The 14,917-nt window shown below is 38.2% G+C and overlaps 1 protein-coding gene across 2 annotated transcripts in view; it reads left to right on the plus strand.

The window, feature by feature from the left end:
* The window catches only part of palmd (palmdelphin), a 33,610-nt gene extending 25,882 nt beyond the window's left edge, over positions 1-7,728 (plus strand). For both annotated transcript variants that reach the window (XM_023326092.1, XM_023326093.1), the window contains 3 exons: positions 3,726-6,006; positions 6,086-6,177; positions 7,111-7,728. In XM_023326092.1, coding sequence (XP_023181860.1) covers positions 3,726-6,006; positions 6,086-6,177; positions 7,111-7,194 — 2,457 coding nt within the window. In that variant the 3' untranslated portion in view covers positions 7,195-7,728. The remainder of the gene's footprint in view (positions 1-3,725; positions 6,007-6,085; positions 6,178-7,110) is intronic.
* Positions 7,729-14,917: the final 7,189 nt, after the last annotated feature.

A 14,917-nucleotide genomic window follows, 5' to 3' on the forward strand; every position in this document is an offset into this window, starting at 1 on the left:
ATCTTGTTTGCAAGGGATCTGGTGGTTTGTGTGGTTGCCTCCGTAACCTAGCTAGCACGCCGGCCCTGCAGCCCGCTTCTGCCTTCTCTCTCTACGCCGCCGACGCTTCCTCCCTGTTGCGATGGTAATCCACGGCGCACCGGGGCTCCTCGCTATGTCCCCCGGAATATTGAACAAGCCTTGAAAATCAGCTGTAACATCTAGTTCGTAGCGGGCACCGATCGTCAGGAGATCGTCCCGACTGTATATTTTGTTTGTCCGACATGACGGAACACAAATCAACACGTTCACTAACAGCCAAACATAGCACCGACCGAGAGAGCAATGAGCCGCTGCAACTGCGTGCGCCGCCATCTTTCTATTCTATTGTAGATGACTCTTGCAGGTAAAAAAAAATTAGAAACCCCTAAAGACTAATACTACTGATGTATTTTCCATATAACAAATTTGTATTTAGAAAAAATTACAACTGATCACCTAGAAAAAAATCCAAGATTTTTTTTTCTTTTTACAAAAATGTTTTCCAACTTTTTATGCCTTGAGAAAATCAAAACATTTGGGGAAAAAATCCTAACATAAAGGATCATAATTCATGCATGAAAGGGTTGATAACATTTCTGTAAAATACATGTGTGTGTATTTGTTGTATTAAATGTTGGTTCAGAGATTTCCCCTGCCAGTGCAGCATTATGTTCTAAGATATCGTTACTATGTGGACAATCTCTCACTAGTTGATAGGAGATTAAGATCTTTCAGGTTATTGATTTATTAAATTTGCCTTTAGCTTTTTTGTGAAGACATCTTGAAAACTGAACATTTTGCTAAATAGGTTAATAACACAACAAACTTTTGCAGTTCATGAAATTTGATATTTATGTTATGTGTTTTTTTCCAGCAGTCAAAATAACGGGTTACTTACAAGTACCTTTCCTTGATGGGGTTTATGTATTTTGCTCATTACTGCTCAGTCTTTCTTAGAAGAAGAGAAGAGTGTTTGGGACAGCTAATGGTTCAAACCAGCATAGATGACATCTATGTCAATGAATCATTCTACACCACATAACTTGTTTGATGCAATATGATGAACCCAGTTCAGATAACGGAAATAAAACATGTCTTGTTTTGGCTGCTTCCTTAGATCCTGCCACTGTCTATATAAAACAATGAGAAAAATGTACTTTGTTTGGTCAGATTCCTTGAATATAATATCCAAAGATGAATATTTAAGTCAAACAAGAAATATAGACATATATATATTAATATACATGAATTTTGAATTCATGCACATTTCTTTGTGCACATTCTTGTGTCCATTTCATGCACAAGTTGTATTTGCTTCAGTTATCTATTCAGCAATCCAGTCTTCCCCAGCAATAATCGTACCCCATACTGGTGAGGGTCATTAGCTCCAGGTTGTCCTCAGGTGTGGTGGTGTTGGTTCCTGGTTGTCTGGATAGGCTCCAGCCCTCCCACGGCCCTGAACAGGTTAAACAGAAACAGAAGAGGAAGAGATTGATAAATACTGACAACCTTGTGTTAACAGCGTCATGCAGCAGAACAAGACATTAAAGTTATTACTTTCTTCAGCTTTTGCTGGAGTTATATCTGATCCTCTGTCTTTTTAGACTTCCTGATGTCGCTCTGCTGCACTGAGTAGTTGCTCTACATCATCATTTAATTAGCTGGACAGACTGAAAGTGGATGTTCATAATTATACATTGAATAGTTGCATTAGCTTGAATTTGTTGTGTTTATACTGATTTCCATTATTCCCGCTGGCATTTCAGTGCAGCCCTGCTTCCTGTCACATTTAGCAGTCTGCTGATGAACTGTTGAGGGGGAGGAGGTGACAGCTGAGCAGTGAGTGTCAGGCCTGCTGATGGTTACCATGACACTCAGTCTGTTGCAGGCACGTGTCCCTGACAGAGCTTGTGAGAATGTATCAATGTACTCATTTCCAAGATCTTAAAAACTGATGACATGTGATAAGGACCAGCAATATGTCCTGTGTGGAGCCAGCACTTATAGGTTCATGTTAGAGGCACACATGGGAAGTGGTTGTATCTAAGTGTGTAGTATATTTTTGGTTTTAGTCAACCTTTATGCAGGAAATAAATGGCTCTCCTAAACTCATAATTAATAATGACACTGCCATTGTTAAATCTGCATTGTGACGAGTTAAAGCTAATGTTTTGACATTCAGGAGTTGTGGGAGTGTCAGCCTTGAGATAACAGCGCATTATGTTCATAAAGTAAGAAATGGCTCTGAACACACTCTGCTGGAACAATTGTGTCTTTGCTGCAAAGAGATTTACTGTAGATTCAAGCACCCATTGGTGGCTTTCCAGAAACACTACATGAGATATGACACTGTTTAGAATGCGTTATGATATAAACATTTTCTCTTTATTTTAGTTTTTTAATGTTACAGGAAGGAAGGAATTGAACAGGTCATGTGTTACTCCTCTCGAGTTAAATCAAGGCTTAACACAGTTCTTGGTTTCTACAGCCATTTATTGTGGACACATCTTACAAAGTCCCCAAAAATGCTGTCAGAACTAAAAACAAAAGGTAACATAAACCCAAATCAGTTCACAATAAATGGAGTATTTACATAAATAAAAGATACAAATAAACAAAACCGTACCTCATTGACTCCAGAGGAATAAAGTTTCAGCTTCTTGAGCTTGAATGCCCCATGTGGCTCTAAGTGCGCCCGCTAATGCTTCCCCGGGCAAAACATGATCCGTGGACAAAATAAAAGGTCCCCCCACGTTTGAATGTACACTTATCCAAACTTAATGAGCATCAACACAAATTTACTAAAACTACCACACATATTAAACTTAATGTTTAATATTAAATAAACTTTAACTACTGCCACCTTAAACCTAACATCAAAACAATAAACCAGATGCAGTTGTCTTGACAGCAGCTACATCATGTGAATCCCCACCACTGTTTACAATTGAGTAGGACCACTGAGAAATCTACCTCAAGTCAATTTATTTATGACTTGTTTACACGTAGTCACATTCAGGGGAAATAAATGAATCAGTGACATTTGACACGGGATCTAGTAAAGCAAGTGTGTTTGTGTGAAAAATGAGGAGGGATGAGAACAGCTTGTCATCGTGCAGGGACACTTACTCATCTGGGAGTGTGTGTGGGAGGCTGACCCAGTCCAGCAGCCTTACATAAGAACACACATCAAAAGATCTAATTCAGCTGCATTTCCTAACTTCCTCAGTTTTTACAGAACTGATTTAGGAAAGCATTCAGAAAGCATAGCAACAGCAAGCACAGCCTCCTGCTGCCAAGCCCTGAACACAACACACACATTAATGAACACAGAGAGAACTAAAGGAAAGTTAGACTGAAATGCAGATTGTCATAATGCTATGACACTATCCAGTGCTGTTCCTGTGGCGGTGCTGTTGATGCCTGACAGTGTGCCATTGCTGACAAATACTAAACCACAAAGGACATAATAATAGGGAATTTGCCTCCTTAATTCTGTAAACTTGATCTGCTGTTTGTTTCTTATTTACAGACAAAAAATAAAAATCTCATTTCACTTTTTATGAAACCAAAAATTACATTAAATGTAACAAGACATTTGAGGTACGGACGGAAGAAAAACGTCTGAGCATTGCATTTGCAGTTTAAGGAACACAAAGTTCATCATTTTACCATTCTCCTTTCTGTTCTTTGTTTTTACACAGAAAGCTACCTCTGTGGATAAAGAGGCAGATGAAGAAGTGCTGAAAGAGCCTTGCAGCACAACTGAGAATCACAACTTCATTTCTGTCACCATGGAAACAGCCGAACAATCAAAGCTGGTGATGGACTGTGAAATGGAGGGTGCTGTGTGTGATTCACCTGTGCATGAAATGGATTGCAGCGTTAGTGATGAGCTAACTGGGTTAACAGCAGATTTATCAAACTCTCAGGACGCAATAGTTAGCTCCTTATTAACTTATGTTCCTAGCAGCACAAGTCTGGCTGACAACAGTAACTCCCCTGAAAGCAGTCTTTGCATCTTGAATCCCTGTCAAGAGGAAAAAGACACATTAAAACTAGAGCAAGGGCACGAGGAGCTCAATAGGCATGAGTCAGTCAACTCATCTGTGTCTGATACCCTTTCCAGTGCTGACAGTGTTTGTGAGAATGAGGCCCGCAGTAGGAGGCAAGACACACGAGAGCAAGATCCTGATCAGGGACATGAGTCGGAGCAGTGTGTCAAGCCTGAAATGGTGCCAGAATCAGAACAGCATCCAGAGCCAGAGGAAGATGGTGGTCTGGTGAACATGTCAGGCCAAGAAACTGACCAAGAAACTAAAGACGATTTTGAGATGCCAGATTACCCTGATCACAAACAAGACCTTCAACCTGAACAAGGCACTGAGCTTGAGCAATACTCTAAACTTGACAATGACCCCCAGGTGGATTTGTGCAGTGAACTTGACCCTGAGGGAGGAGATATCATCAATTTAGATGATGAGCCCTATCAAAATCTAGCAGAATATCCAGATGAAGGCCCAGAGCCAGATGAAATCCTATTTGAACCACCTTTTCATGAAGAGTCTCCATTAGAGCAGTGTATAAGAGAAGAGGCGATGTCAGATGTGTCAAATGAGTCCTACCATAACCCCGAAGAGATAGATGAATGTTTGAGAGTTGAGATTGCAGCAGCTTCTTCTGACAGTGATACAGATGAAAAATGGAGAGCAATTTTCTCTTCTTCCATAAATAAAGAAGACGATGACTCATATTTGGATAGTCTTCAGCTGAGTGCTCAGGAGCTCTTTGTCCAGAAAGTTGAGGAGACAGACTATAATGATCAGGAGAGCAGCAACTTTGAAGAGGTTAGCTTTGAGGTCCCAAAAGTACCAGACGTTTTGGAGCAACCTGAGGTAGTGCCTTCCTCTCCGATGCTCCCTCAAGAGGTTAAGTACAATCCTTACAGTCTTCAAGGTTTGTCAAAAATATCTGAAGATGAAAGTGAAAGCTACAGAGATGCTAATCATGACCACTCTAAACTCCAAGAGAACACCAGTGTGGACACAATCAAGAAGCTACCCAAAGACTTCTGTGTAATTCAGGAGACAAAGAGTGAAAATGTCAGTACAGAACACGTAGACTTCCAGCTAGCTCGCAAGCAATGGAGAGAAATGGAGGCGCAAATGAAAAATAAGACTGTCTTACCTGCAACAAAGCAGTCACACCTCCAAAGCAGCCACAGCTTCATGTATACACCAGTCCGCAATATTGAACGAACTCCCAAGAAAGCGCGGGATCTGGAGAGTTTAAACCTGGTCACAGATTATTCTCACACCCAATTCAGCCCTTGCTCAGAAGACTCTGGCCTGGATGATTCCAGTTACAGGTCCCCCTATGATGATGCTGAAACACCCATTGAAAGGGAAATTCGTATTTCAATGGAGAGGGAGGAAAACTTGAAAAGAGAGAGGGGACTGGCCAGGATGGGAAAATCAACAGATTGTGCTCCATCACGAAGTATCCCTCGATCCACAAGTACTCCTCTGACTCCATCGTTTATTATAACCTCCTCACCAACGAAAGAACCAGTAAAGCATGAAGTGTCTGCCAACAATGTTATAATTGTAGACCCACAAAATGATTTCACATCCAGCTCCAAAAGTGGCAACGACAGCACAACTTCTGGGCCTGTAGAATGGTGCTCTGAGGAAAGTAGTCCCAATCTAATCATCCTTGAAACATCTAATTTGATCATTCGAAGTGCCTCTGAGTTCTCCCTTAATAAAACCTGTGAAGAGCCCCAAGAAAAAATGTTCCTCAACAACCCCTTCTTCAAACTGCGGTCAAGAAGCACAATCTCCCTGGTAGATGAAGAGATAAGGATGGTGAAGCAGAGGGAGGAGGAGCTCAGAAAGGAGAGGGCAACCCTGTATGGTAAAGACATGTTCAGCACAGAAACTGGCCTGTCAAATCGCATGGACACTTTGACATTTGATACCTCAGGTATAATAGTAAAATACTCAATACATTACATCACTCACAACATTTTATATGTTTATTTATAATTCAATCTCATTAATAGGTATTGTACCAGTTAAATGCAAGTCCTCCCCATCATCTCCAATGAAAGCAACCCACAGGATGGATCGCTCTGCCTTATCCTGTGATCACAGGGTGAGTTTCCAAGAAAGAAAACCATCCTTCTTCTCTCTCTTTTAGCTACACTGATTCTGATTCTACTCAGATTCAGTCTTTGTCATCTCTGTTTACTAGCTGTAAGATGAACAACTTCACATTAATCTAAAGTTAGGGCTATTCTCCTTAATGCTTGTGTGATCATACTGATCAAAGAGAAGAAAAGCTTCTAAAAAAGACTCATGCCAGATGCATGAAAGTTGATTTAATTTGTTTAACTGGTAAAAAAAAAAAAAAAAAAAAAAACACATGACAACACCTTCCTATTTGAAAGTTTTCAGTTTATTATGGTCATGCTTTACTTATTTTTTTAAACATGTAGATTGGTGATGTTGAAGCAGTGAAAAACTATAAGAAGAACCTGTGCATCATATCTGACACTCTTGAAACACATTAAAAAACATGCTGAGGAAAAACTTATCATAAGCCTGTCTCAGCAGCCTGTAACCCAAACAAGATACAATGGTGTGAGGAAGACGTGATGATGGGAAGAATGGATGTCACCCAACCTTCACCTAAAGTTATGCAGTATTCTGTGATAAAGGGAAAATAATGTACTCAATGCAGAATCAAATATCGGCTAAGTTATTTTCTTAATAAAATGACCAAAATCCTGTGACTAAGAGTGCTGACCCTGAATGTTCTCAAAAAACAACAGTAGCTGAGATCAATGCAAATACTGCATGAGGAGATCAACATCAGTGGTGATCCTTCTAACAGCAGAGGAACAGTCATCCAAATGTTTCAGTCACAGAAAAAAACAAAACACATAGCTGACCGTAGTGCTTTCCAACAGACGGCTTTTGCTGATTTCCATGTGTGGGATGGCTGGAAGTCAAATAATTGGAGAGAACAGACAGATGATAGTAATAACTGTGTAATAACAGAAGGAAATCTTTACCTGCCTTTCAGTTTCCTGAGGCTTATACCGGAGGAAGACGGAAGAGCGCCATGGCTCAGCGCTGGGAGGCAGGCGAGTTTACAAAAAACAACTGATGTGGAACAAGTTGCAATTTTGCCATTGGAGGTGCAACGGTTGATATTTTCATTCAAGTTAGATGCATTTATTATCGTTATTTGTTTCATGTTGTGACATAACCTAAGCTCTGCTTTTGTGACGCTGTGGAAAAACAGTGAGAATGTCAGGAAAGGTCCCTTTTTAATTTCAGCACCAGTTTTGTGCACTATATTAAATGCGTTAGAAAAACAAGGTTTTGGTTAAAGCTTGTACATTATTTTCATTTAAAATGACAGTTCTAGCATTTTCCAATAACTTCTGAATCAACAGAGGTGGAAAGAGGACTAAAATCATTTATTAAATTACTTGAGCACAAAAATCTAATTATTTCCAACTAATATTCAGTTTACAAAATAAAGGGGTAACAAACAAATTCTAAACATTTTGGAGAGTATAATTTCTTCAACACGTACAGGCCACAATAAATTATGTTATTTTGTGATGGTTAAGCACCCACTAGATTGCTTCTCTTTAGTCAGGAGGGCAACATTTTGATTTGATAAAAAAAAAAAAATCTTAAATCAAATGAGAAGAAAGAAAAACAATGGTGATTTTTTTATGGCTATATTTACTATTTGTCCCATGTTTTGTCAACACTGTCGGATGGTTAGAAAAAAAACCTGAGAACCTTCTTTTCATCCTCTATGACAGTTAAGAGCAGAAGTGTCAAAAGCGCCAGAAAGTTTCCTATGTTAATTATATTTATGAACTATAAACTGATTAGATTATTGTAATATCCTGCTGCATTTAAACAGAAAAAAATATTTGTAATTATTTAATCAATATACAAATTTTACTTTCAGACCAAAGCCAGTTAGCAACTGAGATGAAGCATGGTTCCACTTTCCAAGTTGTTTTATACCAATGTGTCTAACACTGTTATCCGGGTGACATGTTGCTTAACAGTGGTGATTTGCCTTACACAATTTATTTTAACTAAGCATGAAACTAATAATAATAATAATAATAACAATAACAATAATAATAATGCATTTTATTTGTCAGCTCCTTTCAAAACACCCAAGAACACTTTACAACATCAAAAACACAAATTAAACAGTAAACAAATAACTAAATAAAAAGAATGAAAAATTCTGTGTAGCTTTAGTGAGGTCTGTATCTCATAAAGCATTTAGTTGATACTTTCTGGAAGTTGAAGGAGTCTGAACAGTGAACAGTGTGGTGCATCGATAGAGAGCTAGCACCAGGCAGTGAGCTTCTGTATATATATTATATATAAACAGCATGACAGAGCAACACGTGCCAACAATAGATCAAAGTACTTATCAGGGACTTTGACTTTTGGATAATTTTTTCCACTTAATACCATGATGTTGGAAGTGGAAACACACAGCAGAGCATTGTTGTTCATCAGTTTTATCAGACTGCATCTCAAGCCTTTCATCCCACTGTGAATGACCCAGTCAGACAAACTAAACACTGTAATCTTTTACAGTGTCTGTGGTCCACTGTTACATTTCCATATAAAAAGCCCAAATTAGTGGAACGTAACTGTAGGCACTGCATGTCTATGAGCTGACATAGAGCCGCTGTTATTTTGGAATATCCTACAGGTAAATTATGCCCAAATGATATCGTCAATAATCAAGCATCCCTAGATAGTTGTAAAAATGGGATTTTCCATCATATCCTCTCATAAATAATGATTTGTGTGTCCACCAGGCTTCTTCCAGGTCACCATCCCACATGACTAATGTCCTGTTCATTAAAAACCTTGTCTAACTTTATTAATAGCTACAGTGCGCAGTTCTATTTCAGCCATGTTATGTTTGCCATAGCTTGCACCTCCACCAGTGTCTCAGGATGCATTGTGGGTAGTGGGTGCATATTATAATCAATAAGTTCTGATCTTCTCTTTGAGCAACGTGACTCCAGTGCTTACACAGAATTATTACATGAAATAGGAAGGAGGCGCCACCCTGTGGTCTAACATGAGACTTACACACCACTGAGCCTGTTGCAGGTTTCAGTCACATCATACCCATATGCCTCTCCAGCTTGTCTTTGATTTCAGTTCATTGTAATCTGCCAATCAGTTTCTGTGGTACAGCCTTTCTGCTTGGACTTAACAACAAATAAATATGATTTAAAGAGTCACTGTCCAAGACTTGAAAATTACTTGGCTAAAAAGAAACCAATGCTTTTAAAAAGTGAAACCTAAATTTATGGGATGTTAGTGAGTTAGAGTTAGTTCTCTTTCTCCTCTGTGAATCAGCAGTCATAGATGGGAAAGCTGCTGGTTTCAGCTTCTGCTTATAAACAACATCAGCTCTTATTAAAGTGATGATATTCAGACTGGCAGACATTCCAAACATGCACTTTCCTTTCAAATAATATGAAGAAAACACTGCTATGCGGACTTGGACTCATGATGTCAAGACGAGTCACTTTAAAAAGGACAAGGGTGCTCTGCTTTCGTGTAATGCAATACATTTCAGCATATCCCAATGTGACCTCTGTTATTTTTTGCCTGCTGATTGTCAATAAACTTGAAAAGATTAAAGCCAGAAACATTAAAACAAAACAAAAAGCACAAACTGAATGTAATTAGAATATTTGATGTAAATAACATAAATCTGTCCTGAAAGAGTTCTTGATCCCTATGATGAGATAAAAAATCTCAACATGGAAACATTCTGTATTGTCTTACAATACAGTACATCATCATCTTTTATTGACCTTATTTACAAATAAGGTCAATAATGTTTCTTATTTACAAATAAGGTCAATATTTCAAACAGTTGAGGCATTCTGTCCAGCAGTCAAAATTTTGATCATAAACAGACCAATGATCCACAAGCTGCAAAATCACTGCTGATATCTAAATAAACAAAATCAAGGTGTTGCAATAATCTGTCTGGTCCAGGGATCTACCTAGTACAACCCTAGTACTTGAAAGTTAGTGTCCTGCAGATTTGCGATGTTACCCTGCTCCAAAATAACTAAATTAAATGAATGACTAATTACCAGATCTTTGCCAAACTTGATAACATGCTAAATAAGTCATTCAATCATTTGATTCAGCTATGTTGGTGTAGAGAATTATTGAAAGGTTGCAGGGCAAGTTGTTCCTGAGGACTGGAGATGGAGATCTCTGATCTAGTCAAAGTCCAGAACTCAATGAACTGAAGCAGTGTGAGTTCAATTTCCTTCCGAATGCCCTGCGGGACTGTTACAGGTGTATACCAAAGCTCTACTTCTAGTAATGGTGGGATATGGTTGTTCTCCACTCTGCATGTTACTTAGCTTTCCCCATGACTGAGCTGACAGAGTTGAAACTGCCTTTTCCCCCCCTCAGCTATATTTTACCACTAATCTAGAATCAGGCTGGAAACATTTGGTGGCTTTTACACAGATTCCTGAATGTATTTAAATGTAATGTAGATTTATTCTTACTAAGCTCAGTTTTAGAAACATATTTTGGTGTCACTTTGTGTCTTGATAAAAGAAATGCTACATTATGTTTCTCACTGTAAATTATCTGTATTTTTTGTACAATGCTTCAGTTGGGCAGACATAAGAAACAGTGCAAAAGTTCGGAGAATTGAAAATCTATGGAACAGATCTTATAGTTACTTAACTATATTTAACATTTTAAAAAGATAATTATTTATGCAGAACAATTCTGTTTAGTTTATCTAAAAAGCACAAATTTATGATAAAGATCACTTTCAAGCACTTTAAACAAGTTACCTTCAAGATGAAACAAACATAGATTACTTCAATTTAAATGCAATTCAGTTTTATATATCTACTGTATATTCAAGTTGTCTGTTTCCTACTTAAGGAAAATCCCAGATTCCAACAATTTAACTTCCTTATCAGAGTGAGCAAAGGATGCTCCCATGGCAACAGCTCCAACAAACCAGGACTCATGAGAAACATAATATGTGAACTGATACGGCAAAGACACAGATAAATACGAAAACATCAGGTTGTGCATTAGTGGGAATAATGGACTGAGAAATGCACATAAACCTGGAGCAATAATAGCAGACACAGTCAGTGGAAGAGTAGATAGTGAGAGAAAAAACATGAAGCTCAGGGTAAGTCAGGACAATCTAGAGACTTTGTTTGAAAATATAAATCAAAGGTTCAGAGGGTGTCAATGCCCAAGTCCAAACTTGGAGCTGGTTATACATATAAGAAATCAGAAGGTTGTGTCTGTACTGTACTTGTGGGAACAGTAGAAACCCAAGTCTGGGAGCAGAGTGCAAGATGTAGATAACAAGGAATTATGAGGCATTTTATATCAGCTTCTATGGTATATGCTCCAATCTGGGCATGTCCTGCTGATCACTGTTCCTTAAATTCATTTGAATAATTAGGAGAATTCCAAATATCTTAACTGCAACTCCAGTTTTTTGGGGATATTTGGGACCCATTAAAAAAATACTTGTTTTTTCCCATTGTAACTTTTCTACTGCATTTCCAAGAAAGGAGGAAGGAAACTTGCTGAAAGAAAAATCTGTCTTATTAATTCTTGATGTTTCCAGCTCCTCTGACAAGCAAAATCCTTATTGGACTTTACAGTTGTCTGTCTCAAAAAGATTTGCTATACATTTTATGTTTGTAATGCTTAGTTGTTAGAAGTGCAGCTTTTAAATCTCAAGCAGTGCTTGTTGATGTTGCTAAAATGCGTGAATAGTCCCTGTTGTGGTTTTTAGAGCTAACTGGGTTCTCCATGAAGAAATATGCAGGGACTATTCACTGTGGATTTCTCCTCTGTGTTTTGATGAAGTTTGTGAAACAATAAATAAAATGTATGTGAAGAATGTTGACTAGTTTTTATTCTTGTTGCTTTTGTGATGATCAGGAACAACAGACTACAACGTAGTGCTACAACATGCCACACTGAAATGTGACGCTGACCTCGCCATAGTAAAAATGCATTTATTTTCAATTGCCTGTACTACAACAAAGATATATTTTTATTAATTTTTGTTGAAAATAGAGACAACATTAATGATGTGTGAAAGATAATGGATGTCATGTTATGACAGAGGAGTTGCATGGCACAGCAATAACAGCACATGTTTAGCAAAAAACCAACACACAGCATGTACACCCTCAAGTAAGAGACTGTTAATGACTGGTTATGTAGAAATGCCTCCGTATCGTCCTACAGTCAGCCGGCATCCTCCTGTACACCTGCAGGGGTTCTGTGGTTACTGAATATTTGGGGCATCTTTGAGCTAAAGCCAGAAAATCTAATAAAAGTGATGGAAGCTGGTAGCACCCGTCGATTGATGGCACAGGCTGGCAGAGAGACATGGACCGTCTCCCTGCTGGATTAGAGGTGCTACGTCCATTCCAAGTGCTTGTTTGATCTCTTACATCTCAAAAAGATATTCTTTCTATTAAACCTAAGAAGGCCAGAAATGAAAAGTTTTATTTTGTGAAGTATGTTTAACATAAATAACTAGTTAATACCAAAATACAGCCATACTGATTATGTAATAAATATATATTACCAAACCAGAATGTAGCATTGTGAATGGGGTTCTGTGTTGACTACTGAGTTCAACGCTCCAACACCACAATAAACCAACTACTGAGGTTCTGTGGTCTACAAATTGTACATTGGTCAAACGCAGCTGTTCAGTTCTATCAGCATTTCCTAATCCATCTGGAAACATTATGTTGCATTGAAATGGTGACATTATGCAAGCTTGGAAAAAAAAAATCTTTGTCTGGCAGTCTAAGTTGAAATCAAATCATAGAGCCTGCAAACTGTGATACAGCTGGCAAATAAACTAGATGAAATTCTGCCTGATAAAATTAGAATCCCTGTCCAAGGTCATATTTCAATTTTTCTTTGCTTGTTTAATGTAGACGACCATTAAACCTATTAACAAGGCTCACCGTGTTAATAAGTTGCAAATGCTGATATGTGCCAATTGTCATACTTTATAATTGGGAAATGTGCAGGGTAAATGTCAAAATGTTATACAGGAAAAGATGCCTGAAACGTGGGTAAACTGTCTAAGAACCAGTACACCGAACGGCCAGGGTGTGTGTTTACACAAGACCCGCACCCGTCCGGGGTACGACCATTCTCCAGGGGTTACCCAGGAATAGGGGCCCGAAACATGGATAAAAAAATTTGCAATTATCAAATTTAGCTGTACATAATGTCTAAAGAAGGACAGAACCACCATGCATGCTTGTTGCTGAGGGATGATTTTTTATAAAGATAAAATTAAAACACATGTCTATGCAAACAACAATTCTAACAACACAACCAATTTAAGCTTTAGATTTTAATATACTTATATTTAAAGCTTCTCTCCTGCTGCGTCTTCCTCTTCATCAGGTGGGTTGAGAAGGATACACTAGACCCGTAATTGAAAGCAAGAGGAATTTGTGGGCTGCATTTTACATTGGAGGAGGCTTTGAACTGAGACGCACTTCATCATTTCATCATTGTGACGTAATTGACCTTTCATAAAACCTTGGGTCACAATCATGAGACTGTGTTATCAATATGGTAATGATTGGTCAATGCACAAAATTGCTTATGCACAAAAATGTGAAGAATATTTTTGTATTGTATCAGAATTTTGATTCTGATGAACTATAATGTTCATCAGAATCAAAATTCTATCCTATGAAGTTAAATCAAACTTTAATTGTTAGCCTTCAACTTCAACTTTCTTCCTTTAAATTCTGACAAGACAGAAGTTGTTGTTTTTGGACCAGAACCTCTTAAATAAAAAAACTGCTCAGTTAATCACTTGATCTGGATGGCATTAAATTGGCGTCCAACATAAAGTGAAGAATATCTGCGTTACTTTTGACCAGGATATGCAATTTAAATGTTATATTCAACAAGTTTCTAGGACTTTCATTTTTCATCTCTGGAATATTGCCAAGATTAGAAATATATTGTCCAGAAGTGACATTGAAAAACAAGTCACTTCTGTTTTTCAGTCACTTTCAGAAGTGAACTTCAAAGCTGGACTACTGTAATTCTTTACTATCATGAGGTCCACATAGTAAAGCTATAGGCCTCCAGATGATCCAAAATGCTGCTGCAAGAATCCTGATGAAAATTCAAAATAGAAAACATACATTTCCTATTTTAACTTCTCAGATTTAAATATTCTATGATGACTTTGAAGCAGAAAAAACCTGAGCTTTAATCGTGGAAGTCACAAATTTAGCTCTCTTTATTTTGTTCTTAGAAACTTATCTCCTAAATTTAACTCAGTTTTGATGAAAATTTATCATGAAACAGGATATTTGATATCCTGTTTCATGTAGAAGATGTTCACAGTTATGGTTTAATGCTATTCTGGAGCCTCCGATAAACAGTATAAAAATTCTGGAAATCTCATTACTGGGTAACAATAGCCATTAAACAGACGGAGCAGGAGCTTCTCAAATAATTTTCCCTTATCGGTGAAGATGTCAGTCATGGTGTTACGGCCCTGGGCCTTATGGGCTGGGTTGCAGGTGTCTTGTTGTCTGTCTTTGTGCTCCTCCCCTTTACAGGTGCTGCTGATTTTATTCATTTGGAGCACAGAGCATTTAAACCTGGCTGTCTCCACCTTCTGGGTCGCCATCGGCGTCCACTCTGCCTTGATGCTTGCGGTGTTTTGTTGCCAGGCCTCAGCTCCCCTCCTTTTGCACATTTGAGTTTGTCTTTGTTTTTGCACTTCAACAACTCCATATGCA

This window comes from Xiphophorus maculatus, chromosome 21 (genome assembly GCF_002775205.1).
Source record: "Xiphophorus maculatus strain JP 163 A chromosome 21, X_maculatus-5.0-male, whole genome shotgun sequence".
Lineage (NCBI taxonomy): Eukaryota > Metazoa > Chordata > Actinopteri > Cyprinodontiformes > Poeciliidae > Xiphophorus > Xiphophorus maculatus.